At 49.2% G+C, this 11,832-nt stretch overlaps 2 protein-coding genes across 7 annotated transcripts in view; one reads left to right on the top strand and one right to left on the bottom strand.

Annotated features, from left to right (window-relative positions):
- Slc38a1 (solute carrier family 38 member 1) overlaps positions 1-10,419 on the bottom strand; it is a 73,802-nt gene extending 63,383 nt beyond the window's left edge. Inside the window, exons 1-3 of one of the 6 annotated variants that reach the window (XM_026782730.1) lie at positions 10,338-10,419; positions 10,053-10,137; positions 8,995-9,579 (exon numbers count right to left, since the gene is read on the bottom strand). The gene's annotated coding sequence lies outside the window, so the exon portion shown is untranslated. Of the gene's footprint in view, positions 1-8,994; positions 9,580-10,047; positions 10,169-10,337 lie in introns of those variants that run through there. The other 5 variants (XM_026782729.1, XM_026782727.1, XM_013348677.2 and 2 more) reach the window with 5 other exon arrangements.
- LOC113456747 lies at positions 9,241-11,336 on the top strand. The gene is made up of 4 exons (XM_026782666.1): positions 9,241-9,457; positions 9,533-9,610; positions 10,136-10,786; positions 11,123-11,336. The coding sequence occupies exons 1-4, from the start codon at positions 9,241-9,243 to the stop codon at positions 11,302-11,304; spliced, it is 1,128 nt and encodes a 375-aa protein (XP_026638467.1). The 3' UTR covers positions 11,305-11,336.
- Positions 11,337-11,832: the final 496 nt, after the last annotated feature.

The raw sequence follows: 11,832 nt of genomic DNA, 5'->3' as shown, positions 1-11,832 counted from the left end.
ATCTTTGCTCAACACCTGGGAGGCATCCTAGCTCAACACCTAGTAGGCATCCTTGCTCAACACCTGGGAGGCATCCTAGCTCAACACCTGGTAGGTATCTTAACTCAACAGCTGGAATCAACTCTAACAGCTAACTAAGTCAGCAGTTTAAGGAAGTGTTAACAAACAGGACATGCCAATAGCTACCAAACACATGAAAAGTCCTCAGCACCGCTAATACCTGGGGCTGCAAACAAATCAAAAACACAGAGGAACTACAGCTTCCCACCCATCAGGATGGTGCTCAGCAAAGACTCAAGAGATAACACGTGTCAGTGAAGGTGTGGAGAAAGAGAGGCCTTGTACACGGTAGGTGGAAACTTACATCGCAATTCTAAAGAAATTAAAAATAGAACCACCATATGACCCAGCAAGCCTCTCCTGGGCACATACCCAAAGGAAATGAAGTCAACACTTCTTGAGGATCTCTGCACTCACGTGTTCTTTGCCACATTATTCTAATAGGCAAGACAAAAAGACCAGGGATGTGTCTGCTGATGGGATGGAAGCAGAAACACTAAAACCACAGACAGGCAGACAGACAGACAGACAATGGTCTTATTCTTCCTGGATGTCTCCTCACCACCAGCTGAGCCTGTTTACACACGTGAGAGTCCCAGATCTCTGCACTTACACTGTATGTACCCATATGCTAACATGGGTCTATTTCAAAAGGTCTCAGATAAGCTAAACAAGTTAACAATAATGCCATCTAATATGACCTCATAATATATACATAACCCACCTTTTAGTTGGGTTATCTTATCTAAATGTAATAAGCCAAGGTTGTACTTAATGTCAACTATCACTGGGTAAATAAAACAAGAAAAAAATACAGTAGCTAGCCAACCTTAGTAGCCACCACACACAGAATCTGATCACTATGAACCCAGAATAGGGGCACACTTTGTAATCTCAGCAGAGAGGCCAAACAGAGGATTGCTGCAAGTTCAGCTTATCTACATAATGAGTGAGCCCACCATGTGCTATGTAGTGGATCGTATCGCAAACAAAACAACAGCGAACAGACAAACAAGCAAACGAAAACAAAGATCTGGGGCTGAAGAGATGGCCCAGCAGTTAAGAGCATTTTCTGCTCTAGCAGAGGCTCCAAGTTTAGTTCCAAGCTCCTACACGGGGACACAGCTCCAAGGGATGCGACGCCCTCTTCTGGATTCCCAGGGCACTGCACTCATACATACACACACACAATACACATAATTAAACAATAAACATAAATTTTTTTTTAAAAAAAAGAACCTCAAAGATTGAGGATAGAGAACATAGGTTGCTCTTCCAGAGGTCCTGAGTTCAATTCCCAGCAACCACATGGTGGCTCACAGCCATCTGTAATGGGATCTGGTGCTCTCTTCTGTTGTGCAGGCATGCATGCAGGCAGAATACTGTATGCATAATAAGTAAATAAATCATTTTGAACAACTTAATAGGGCAGGCAAGAAGGCTAGGTAGATTAATACGCTCACCCAGTCTAATGACCTGAGTTTGATGCCAGGATCTACATGGTGGAGGGGGAGAACTTCCTCTCAGAGGCTGTCCTCTGACTCTTGAATATATGCCATGGCACTGCGCTGGGCACCGCATCATGTGTGCATACACATGCACACTTTAAATATAAGCAAAACAAATATCCAAGTATTACGGTGCATATAATACTTCAATTAAAAGTTTAATGTTGACAATCAAAATCTTTACAACTTGAGATCCTTGGGAGACAGACAACAACAAAAAGGGTCCTGGAGACCAAGACTGAGGGCCAGAGCATCTCAGAAGCAGGCATCCTCTCGTCTAAGGTGCCCGGCCAGCCAACACCAACGGCTGGAGCTTCTCTCTGGCCTCCTAGCTTCTGTCCCACACACTCTCCGTACCTGCCATGTAACCTGTCCAGAGCTGCTCTTTCCTTCCAACTACCTCTGCCATACTTGCCCCAGCCTCTCTACTCCCCTAAAGGCATGTTTGGCCAGCGAATTCTTGCTCCACCATAAATGAGCCCTGTGATGCCAGGTTAAATCCTCTTGCCTCAGCTTCCCTATCTAGGAAATGACAGCACACTGCTACTCTGCTCATACAGTCATTGTCTTAGTTAGGGTTTCTGTTGCTGGGATTAAAACACCATGACCAAAAGCGACTTGGGGAGCAAAGGGTTTATTTCAGCATGCATATCCTGACCACAGTCCCTCATGAAGGAAAGTCGGGACAGAAACTCAAGACAGGAACCTGGAGGCAGGAACCGAGCAGAAGTCACAGAGGAACTTACTAGCTTGCTTTCTCGACCTGCTTTCTTATATAACCCAGGACCACCAGTCCAGGGGTGGTTGAGTCCTTCCACGTCAATCATTAATCAGGAAAACACTCAAATGATCTGGAACTAGCTGTTGTAGACCAGGCTGGCCTTGAACTCACAGAGATGGCCTATCTCAGCCTTCCGAGTGCTGGGATTAAAGGTGTACGCCACCACCGCCCGGCTATAGGCCAATGTTATGGAGGCCTTCCCAGATGACCTCAGCTGTGCAGGCTGACTTACACGGGTGGGCACAGTCAAAAGCGCCATGGTTTAGCCACACATCATAGTTACTCACAGTGCCTGCCTGAATCTGGCAAGCTAAAATGGCTTTCCTGGGCCTTCTTTCGCTGACTCGTGACCTCTCACCTTGCCCCTCGCTGCATCCCCTCTTGCCTACTTTGAGATCCCTTACCAGCTGCCTTCCTCTACCTGCCCTAAGGTCAGGGGCAACTCTCTGGCTCTGTTCTTCTAGAACTGCGATTCCAAACTCCCACCCGGTGTAAGGTTCTTCCCACAGGCACCTTTAGATCTCCCACCCGGTGTAAGGTTCCTCCCACAGGCACCTTTAGATCTCCCACCCGGTGTAAGGTTCGTCCCACAGGCACCTTTAGATCCCCAGTCTTTGATTCCTCTGCTGTCACAAGGATTTCCACTCCAGGCTCTACTGGATAACAGCCATGCGGCGCAACACAAAACGTGTTGCTGTGAGACTCGTGTGTGTGTGTGTGTGTGTGTGTGTGTGTGTGTGTGTGTGTGTGTGCTCATCTGTAAAAAGAGAGGGTGGGGGAGGAGAGCAGATCAGTCAGTTCCTTCCTGCTCAGAAATTTCCATAAAATCTTTAAGTCTCTGGCTGCCTGATAGACCTGTCTGAAGCACGATTAGTAAAAACTCAGAGAGAGAAATTGGGGTTCAACCTGAAGATCCAAAAAGCAAAACAGCCAGCCACTGGCTCTTAGCTGGACCTCAGTCCGAAATGGCAATCCTGCCTCCAGGAATTTCAGAATGAGACTGTGTCTGAGAGTTGTCTCCTCCTGTTTTATAATCCTCTCTAGGGCTGGGATTAAAGGTATGCACCACTGGGATTAAAGGCATGCACCTCCTGGTTTCTATGGCAATTATTGTGGCTACTGGGATTAAAGGTGTGTGTCACCACTGCCTGGTCTGTAAGTTTGACCAGTGTGGCTGTTTTACTCTCTGATCCTCAGGCAGGTTTCACTTACTAAAACACAAGTGAAATGCCCCTACAGCTGTCCACACAGATGTTCGCTGTCACCACAGCTACTGCAGAACGGGATCTGAACCTATCACCTGACCTCAGCCAATCTTGCGACTCTTTCACTTCAATCAGCGGCTTCCCCTTAAGACAACCTATCTAAACAATTGCCAATCCTACCATTTTTCCTTCAAATGCCTCACCCTTTCCCTCCATTCCTTACATCTACATAACTCTAACCCTCCCACCTTCCCTTCCAAGCCATCTCTGGGGCCCTCCAGTCTCCCAACTGTAGAAAAGGATTCTTCCGGGAACATTTGCCTTGCAGCTTTCTCGTCCCCCACGACCGATCGTGACAGTTCCGAATGTGTAAAGACACGGTTCCTGGAGCCTAGAGTTCAAAGCCGCACTTGCTCCTTGCTTTCCCTTCCACTGCGCTGGGACTTGGCATCCCTGCAGGGGCTCCCATGCAGTTCTCACTGGGTCCTGGCCACACTCCCCACTTTCCATCACGCCTGTGCAAACTCAAACAGGATTTGGTTTTCAATATCAAACCAACCTCCTCTAGTGACCAAGCTGTGGTTATTTATTTGTGGTGAATTCACACATGCCTGCTATGCGATTACTCACTGAATTAGATCAAGGACTCAGATATTTTAATAATTTTTTTTTTGTTGTTGTTGTTTTTCAATTGCAGTTTAATGGGGGAGAGATATCAAGGTAACAGATCTCACAGGAACATAGCATAGAACATATTCACTAACATTATGGAAGGTTTTTTATTTTTATTTATTTATTTTTTTTTGTTAAATCTGCAGACAGAGTGATCCTGACAAGCATGATTCTCCAGAAAGGAGACAAAAACAAGACTATGAAGCGGCACAGACAGGTCCACTTCACCTTCATGAACCTGCACACAATTTCCTTCCCATTGAATCTGGATAGGAAAATACATTAAAACCATTGAAAGCAGCCTAGTTGAAGGTATTCTGATCATATCCTGACACTGAGCTGCAATGTTTAAGACAGTTTGTGCTGTTTCTAAAAGCCCAGAGGAGAAAGAATATCAAAGCTGTCTGTTTCAAGCAGGAGCAATTTTACCTATCAGGAGATATTTGACAAAGTCTGGAGATGTCTCTGGTTATAACATACAAGGGGCCATTGCAGGCTTCCAGGAGAGTAGGCCAGGCTGGAAAGGCACTAACCCTCCATGGCAAAGGGAAATGGGATCGGGCTCAAAATGGCAGCGTGCTGATAAAGTATCGGCCCAGTGTTAAAGAAGGCTCACCCACAACAAGCCCCGCCAGTCACTGGGGACAGATTTCCCACTGCACCCTATCCTATCCAGGGTGTCCCAGGACCTGTTCCTACTACTCCATTATTCTATGACTGTTCAGGTCTACAGTTATCACCCAAGTTCCTGCTTTCACTATGCCCAAGCTATGGTATCTGTGAATTAATATCCATATTTACATGTTTCAAAATGGCACTGATTTCTCTGAGATACAAACTTCAGAAGTCAAGTCAACATATAACGCTGGATATAGGAAAACAGATTCTATACTACTGTAAAATAATAATAATAACAATCAATATGTGAAGCTTAATTTAATGATTAACACTGTTGTGAACAGTAATTCAACTACAGCTCCCCTTAACTGACAATGGATTTCTAAAATTACTACAAAACGTAAGGAGTCAAAACCAACTTGGAACACTCTAAAGAAAAGCTTGACTTTCTACACATATGTGTTCTGTTGTGTTTCTATTTCTGGTCACAGACCAACCTTGTACTAAAAGCAGTGGGCAGTAAGTGTGCTGTATTTAACCCCGAGTTGAGCTCCGACCCATCAAGTCCTGATGAAATGCCTAATACAAATGCAGAGGGATTAAAAGCACCACAGAGTAGCCTGTGAAAAGTGGATCATTTTCAAAGATATCTTTAAATATGGACTTCAATTTGAAAAGAGGAAGAAGTCCCCAAGACACTTTGCCATTCAAAAACCACAGGATGGTGCCGAAGGCGAAAGATCCCTTTTTTTTCCTCTCCAGGTCTCTGGAGGTGGAAAGAACTGACATTCTTTCAAGATCTCTCCCAGTTCTCAGACCTCTGGTTATCAGGTTACTTTAACTAAGCAGATGATCCCAAGGAGACTCTTCTCAACATCTGACTCAAGACTAGTTGGTGTCATTCCGGCTGGACGTGGGAACCAACCAGGAAACTTAAGAAAAGAAAATCAGAGATCAAGAGTGACCTCATGCCCCACGGATCTAGGATGGGATCTGTGTGTATTTTAAGTGTTCTCCAGGGAGTCTACTGGGAAGTCACCCTTCACATCTACGGCTGGAGAAGAAAGGCTGAGATCAAATGAAGCTCGTGTGTGTGTCCAGGCAGGCAAGGCAGATGAGCAGCATAGCCAAGGCTCACAGAAATGGAAAACACCAGTCTAATTCAGGTCTCTCCAACCAGCAGCAGGGACAAAACCGGTCTTTAGGGTTTTGTTTAGTTTGAGACAGGGTCTTATTGCGTAGCCTTGGCTGGCCTAGAACTCACTACCTAGGCCGGGTTGGACACAAACTCACAGAGATCCGCCCACTTCAGTTCTGGAACTGAAGGCATGCCCTACCACACCCGTTGACATTTTTAAAAAGGAATGCTGGAAATCCATGTATGACGTGACATCTAATTTTTTTTATCCAGCAACTCAGCCCAAATCATTTTAAAAGTATAACTCACACAAACCACGCCCACAAGCACTCACCAGTTTGCAATCACAACAGACAAGACTGTGACTTAAGGCCTACTTTTCTCAGTTTTGTCCTCCCACACCCCAGGCCACCGATCCCTTTCCTTTCCCTTTCCAGCCGCCTTCGTCACCGCAAGAGACGGAAACTGAGAGGCTCACTTCACGTCTTCATGTGATCCTGGCCTTCTCACTGGAAGGGCTTCCAGGCCTGGGAATAATACAGGCCACGCGTTGTAACCTGAGGTCCCATGATGTCAGCAACTGGGTGGTTTGGTAAAATCAAGGGGAAAAGCCAGTCAAGCTCATAGCTTCACAGTGCTAAGATTTCAGCAGGCGATGCAGACATACCATCTCTGATTCTTGGTTTGCGAGCTCTGCTCCAGAATCTCCCCTCGCGCTTCCGTGTCTCCTGCCTGATCTATCTTTGGAGACAGAGTCAACGCGTAGGGAGATTTTCAAAGACGCAGGTTGAATCAACCGTGGAGCTGGGCTGAGAACCACTAAACTGGCAGTGAACACAGACTAGATAGTCCTGGCATGGCTGACTCTCATTGCATCTTCACAGCTCTGGATGGGGACTGAGTTGCCCCCAGTCACTGCCACCTCGCTGGCGGTGGGTGGCTCACTATGCTACGACTCCACCCCACCCCCAGGCCATCGGACTTCTCTGAATTTCTCTGACATTAATGACAGGCTTGAAACCCATAATCGGCAGAAAACCAATAACCAGGCCATCAAATAGTACCAATAAGAACGTGTGAGGAACCTCATCTCCACCATCTTGATTAAGTCTCTAGGGTAACTCGCTATAACTACCACCGCTATCATCCTTATTTAATAAATGAGGGGGGAATCCTGAACCTCATAAAAATTCAACAATTTGCCCCAAGTTCCCTAGGCCATTATGTTGCAGGCTGGCATGCAGATTAGCGGCTAAGCCTTACCGGCTACCTCCCACTTTATGCAAATGTCATGGAAGGAGGTCACCTAGCTCTTCTAAAGGGCTGAAAAATAGCACCCTGACAGGCTGTCACAAATACACAGAATTTCTAGTCTGGAAGCTACATAGCCACTGAGGCGGAAAAGTACCTAGGGGTAAGGTGGGTCTGCACTGTGCCCTGGGAAAAAGAGAATGTCACTTGGGAGAGATGGAAAGAGGTGAGGGGTCAGACTGGGATTGTTCTGGGCACCTGGCAAAGGAATTCAGACTTTATTTGCAGGGAAGTGGGGACTGGATGAAGAGCAAGCGCCTTACAAGATGTGAACAATTTTTTTTTTTGGTTTTTCGAGACAGGGTTTCTCTGTGGTCAATTTTAAAAACAGTAAAATGTAAGATTCATGGAAGTGCAAAGATTGAGCTAGGGTGGCGGCGTTGAGTATGGACGGGAACAACTGGGCGGCTGTTACATAGCCTCAGCTGACTCCTTCACTCTTAATCATGCTTGCATCTTCCTCCCGCACCCATGGGCACTCAAGGCCTCTCCCATCTCTCAGTTCCTGCGCCCCAAGAATCTGCTCAATGGGCTTGCACACTTACAGCAAAATGACAAGCGAGGGGCAGTTGCCATGACCCGATTACCGCTCAAAAGTGGGGACTGGTAAAATCAAGAAAAGCAGAAAGATGGCAAGGTTTCGACTTAAGAGGGATGGATTGCGGGGTAGGAAAAGGAGAGATGATCTGTGGCATCGTGGGTATCCTGGGTATCCTAAAGGGCTGGGAGAGCTGCCTGGCCAAGGTCACAATCCAGCAAGCACTTATTAACTAATCCCTGTATCTCTGGCACTGGAGGGGGGAAAATGAGCTGAGCACAGTAACAGATGCCAGGCTTAAGACGCTGCTCCCCTCATCATAGGCTTATCAGTTCAAGAAGCAAGGTAAAACTGTCCCTAAGCAGCAAAAGTTTAAGGATTCCAAAGTATCTTTCTATCTACCTACCTATCTGCTGAATTATAGTCAACCGCGGTACAGTAAGCATTTCTTCTGAAAGTCTTCCCCTAATTATTCAGACAGGGGATCCTTTCTCCTCATCAAGGGAGAAAGACACGTGTCTTACACAACCCCTCCTAATGGGTGGCCTTAGCTTAAGCATCCTCAGGTCTCATGATCCTCCTGTTTCATTTCTTCACGGTCTGAACACCTGGCATTTCTAAATGCACTCATCCATAGCCTGTTTCCTGGTGAGAATGGACATGGCAAAGGAGCCGGAACTTGATCCGATTAGTCGCTGCCTGCTACACAGCACTCGCTAAATTCACAGCACCCAGTTAAAAAAAATTAAGAAAAAAAAACAAGAAATAAAAAACGCCCTGTTAAGATTAATACCTCATTAAACTAGGCCGCTTTTCCATCGCTCTCAGCCACACACTGAGGATTAAGTGACTGAACGGCAAAGTCATTTAAGTCATTTGAAGGCAGAGGTCGGGAGGCCATACCAGATCGGTGGCGAGACTTGCCAGTTTCTTATAGGGTGAGTTATTTGACAATGAGGCCAGCCAGCTCAGGTTTTATTTCCGTTGCCCTTCTGACGTCAGAAAAAGCACGAGTTGCAGCACTGTTTCTTCTATCAAGGTGACAAATTACAGCCTTGCAGGCCCTGCGTTCCGCAAACGATACATTTATTTCCCCCTCTCTATAATATGCTTTATAAGTTAAAAAAAAACATGCGGAGGTGTCAAATCTTGCAAATGCATACCGTTTCCTAGCGGTGAGTCGTTTCCTCTCTTCCACGTACAATACCGTCTATCCGTCTGAGTCTAGTACGCGAGCCCCAAAGCCAGTGTGTTTTCTACCGATGGAACAGGCTAGCGAAAGCCCGGGTCTACACCGCAGAGCGAGACACAAAGGGCTGGAGTAAGCGCCACCTTCCTCGGCCCGAGGCAGCTTGTGAAAGGCAGTCCACGGCGTGACGCGCTTACCGCGAAATTCCTTTTGCCGCCATATGCACTCGTGTCTGGTGCGAGCACAGTTGGGCCGAAACCCAGAGGTGGGCGATGCGCCGGCAACCGCGCTCTGCTCGCTAGGGTGCGGAAGAGCCCCGCGCCCAGAGCCGGACTGTCTGGTGGGTGAGGGCGAGCCACAAGAGATCTCGGGAGCGTTCTCCTCCCCGCGTGGAGCCGGCCAGTTGAAAAGCTTTTTGCCGCAATGTTTGGGGCCAGGTGCGGGGGAGGGGAGACCAGGGCACCCGGCTTCGGGTCCTGCGCAAGCAGTGGCCTTTTGTTCTCCCGCCCCAGTGGACCGGGCTCTCGCAAAGGAAGTAGCCTATCACCGGCTCTTCATTCTGGAAAGAACATCCAGGGCGGGAGAGGAAAGTGAGTCACTGCCAGCATCCTCCCACTAATCCCAGCCGAGACAGGGGCAGAGCCCGTGGAGGTGCAGCAAACGTGCACCTGTTTACGGCGCTGGGCAGCCGGGCTCCGAGACTCCGCTGCCCTGCCAGTCCCGAGATGTAGTCTGCCTCACTCCTCGGTGTACCTCGTGTCCCTCACACAGCATACTTGGTCCCTAAACCTCGAAAATGGAACGAGATCTGGTGCCACACTCCACCACCATGAAAGCAAGTCCAAAAAGTAAGCCACGGTGTGCGACGGTACAATCTGGGGTCCCTGAGTTCCGGGAAGGACACCGGGCTCAGCCTTCGTGAAAGGCAGCGCCGCGCTCTGCCCGGGTCCAGGAGACATGGAGGCTGTCCGCATTGCCGCCTCCCCTTCCCTCCACGGCCGCCGCTCCCACTGCCCTCCGAACGCACCTTACCTCGAGAAATAAAAGGGAAAGGCGCCGCCAAAGTGTCCTCCCTTCCAGGCCGTCCCCGGCAGTTAGATGTCCTTTGTGTCAAGGTCTGGCTAGGGAAAAGGTGGCCCCTCGTCAGCAAGGCTGGGCGGGGAGGATCCGCGTGGCGGGTTTCGGAGGCTGGCCGGGTTTGCCCGCGACCTTCAGGCAGAGTGGCGTGGCCGCAGCTCTCCCGGCTCTCCTCCTCCCGGGGCTGATTGCATCAGAGTTCCCCCCCACCCACACTCTGCCGGCCAACCTCACACTTACATCCACACGCCCGGCGCGGAGGGGCTCCAGCCTGACTCATTGGCTACCACGGGGCGCGTCGCCCTTTTTGCTTCTGCAGTTTGGGGACAGGAGCGCGGCCTTTCAGACCATCATCCCTCCCTGCCCGTGCGCCCACGGAGCTGAGCTGCTTGCGGCGGAACGATGTGGGTCACATGCCGCTGGTCGCTGCACCTTCGTGTTTCTCTCCCAGGCTGTAGGACAGCGCGGCGACCCCGGTTGGCGGAGACCGAGCATCCAGGAAGCGCTGTGCGAGCGGATGTATGAGCAGCGTACAGATGCTGCCGGAGCAAGGAGGCTGCGCGCCGCCCAGCACCTGCCCGCGCCCTCCCGGGGGCTCAGCTGGGGCCACAGCTGCCGCACCGCACCCTCGGGGTTGGAGGTGGAGCGGATCCCTCGCCCAGGCGGTGGCAGGGGGGCTGTCTCTTGGGGTACGCCAGAGCCGCAGCGAGCGGAGTTGCATTGTGGGAAGGGTGCAGCGTGAGGGTAGCCCCGCGACCCTGAGGCGGGCTATGGGACGCTGGGAGACCTTTGGAAACCTGGTGTCCGGAGCCAGCGGGCTAAGGAGCCTCCCCTCCCACTACGACACCTGCAGTCCTCCTAGAACAGAGCTGGGGACCCCCTTGGGGTGCTGGGTGTGACAATGACCCAAGGGGTCTGCGCCAGTGGTGGGCCGAGGAAGGGTAACAGGGTGCAAGCCGCAGCAGTCTCGGGTTCCTTTTCCAAACCCTCTTCTTTGTCTGAGGTGCAACCCCGTAACTGACTAGGCACTGACAAGCACAATCGCTTCTCCTTAAAATGGCGACAGGAAATCCCACCTGCGAGCCAGCCAATGAGACCACCACCACCACGGAGTCTGCAGGATGGAAGCCTGAGCCCCTCTCACACGGAAGGATCCTGTTACCGGTTTGCTCAGCGATTCCCCAGTCTGACCATTAATAAATTTTAACAAAGAAGAGGTTTTTATTCAGACACGGGCTCGGGGTCGGGATTCTCGAACGCAGCGCCGGGCCACCTTGCCCAGGGGTTTATAAAGGCAAAGAGTACAAAGTTACAATTTGTTCTCCTGCAAGCTTGTTTACATAGATGCAGAACCAGCAGGGAAAACAAAAATTAACCCTTAACAGCCCTTAACATTTGACAGTCTAGCTTTGCTTTATACTTCACTCAAACACAGAGATTTTAAACTTTTAAACAGAAAGTTAGCTATCAACATAACGTTAGCCATTACAGCTCCGTCTTTCTGTTCCATCAAAACAAGAAAACGGCGGTTGAATCATAATTTAAAAATGAGTCTACCTGGAGCTTTCCTAACGCATGAGTCACGGCTGGTTTGCAATGGTTACAGATTTTCAGTTTTCACTGGAAAAATGAGAGGACAACCAAGATTTAAGCTCCTTGGTGACGAAAATTCTTGCTCCCTTCCAATGGTCGTGGTTAGTTACTTGGCTTCCAGAGAAGCAAGTGGGAGGCGTGT

This window comes from Microtus ochrogaster, chromosome 15 (genome assembly GCF_000317375.1).
Source record: "Microtus ochrogaster isolate Prairie Vole_2 chromosome 15, MicOch1.0, whole genome shotgun sequence".
In the NCBI taxonomy this organism is placed as follows: Eukaryota; Metazoa; Chordata; class Mammalia; order Rodentia; family Cricetidae; genus Microtus; species Microtus ochrogaster.
This window is presented reverse-complemented; position numbering and strand designations above follow the sequence as displayed.

What these genes read in the sequence shown, in the direction of transcription:
- LOC113456747 (XM_026782666.1), top strand. Translation starts at nt 9,241, where the DNA reads ATGCACTCGTGTCTGGTGCGAGCACAGTTGGGCCGAAACCCAGAGGTG. An exon ending in ATCCAGGGCGGGAGAGGAAA is followed by an intron (nt 9,611 to 10,135) that starts GTGAGTCACTGC and finishes CTTTGTGTCAAG; the next exon opens with GTCTGGCTAGGGAAAAGGTG. An exon ending in CAGGGGGGCTGTCTCTTGGG is followed by an intron (nt 10,787 to 11,122) that starts GTACGCCAGAGC and finishes GTAACTGACTAG; the next exon opens with GCACTGACAAGCACAATCGC.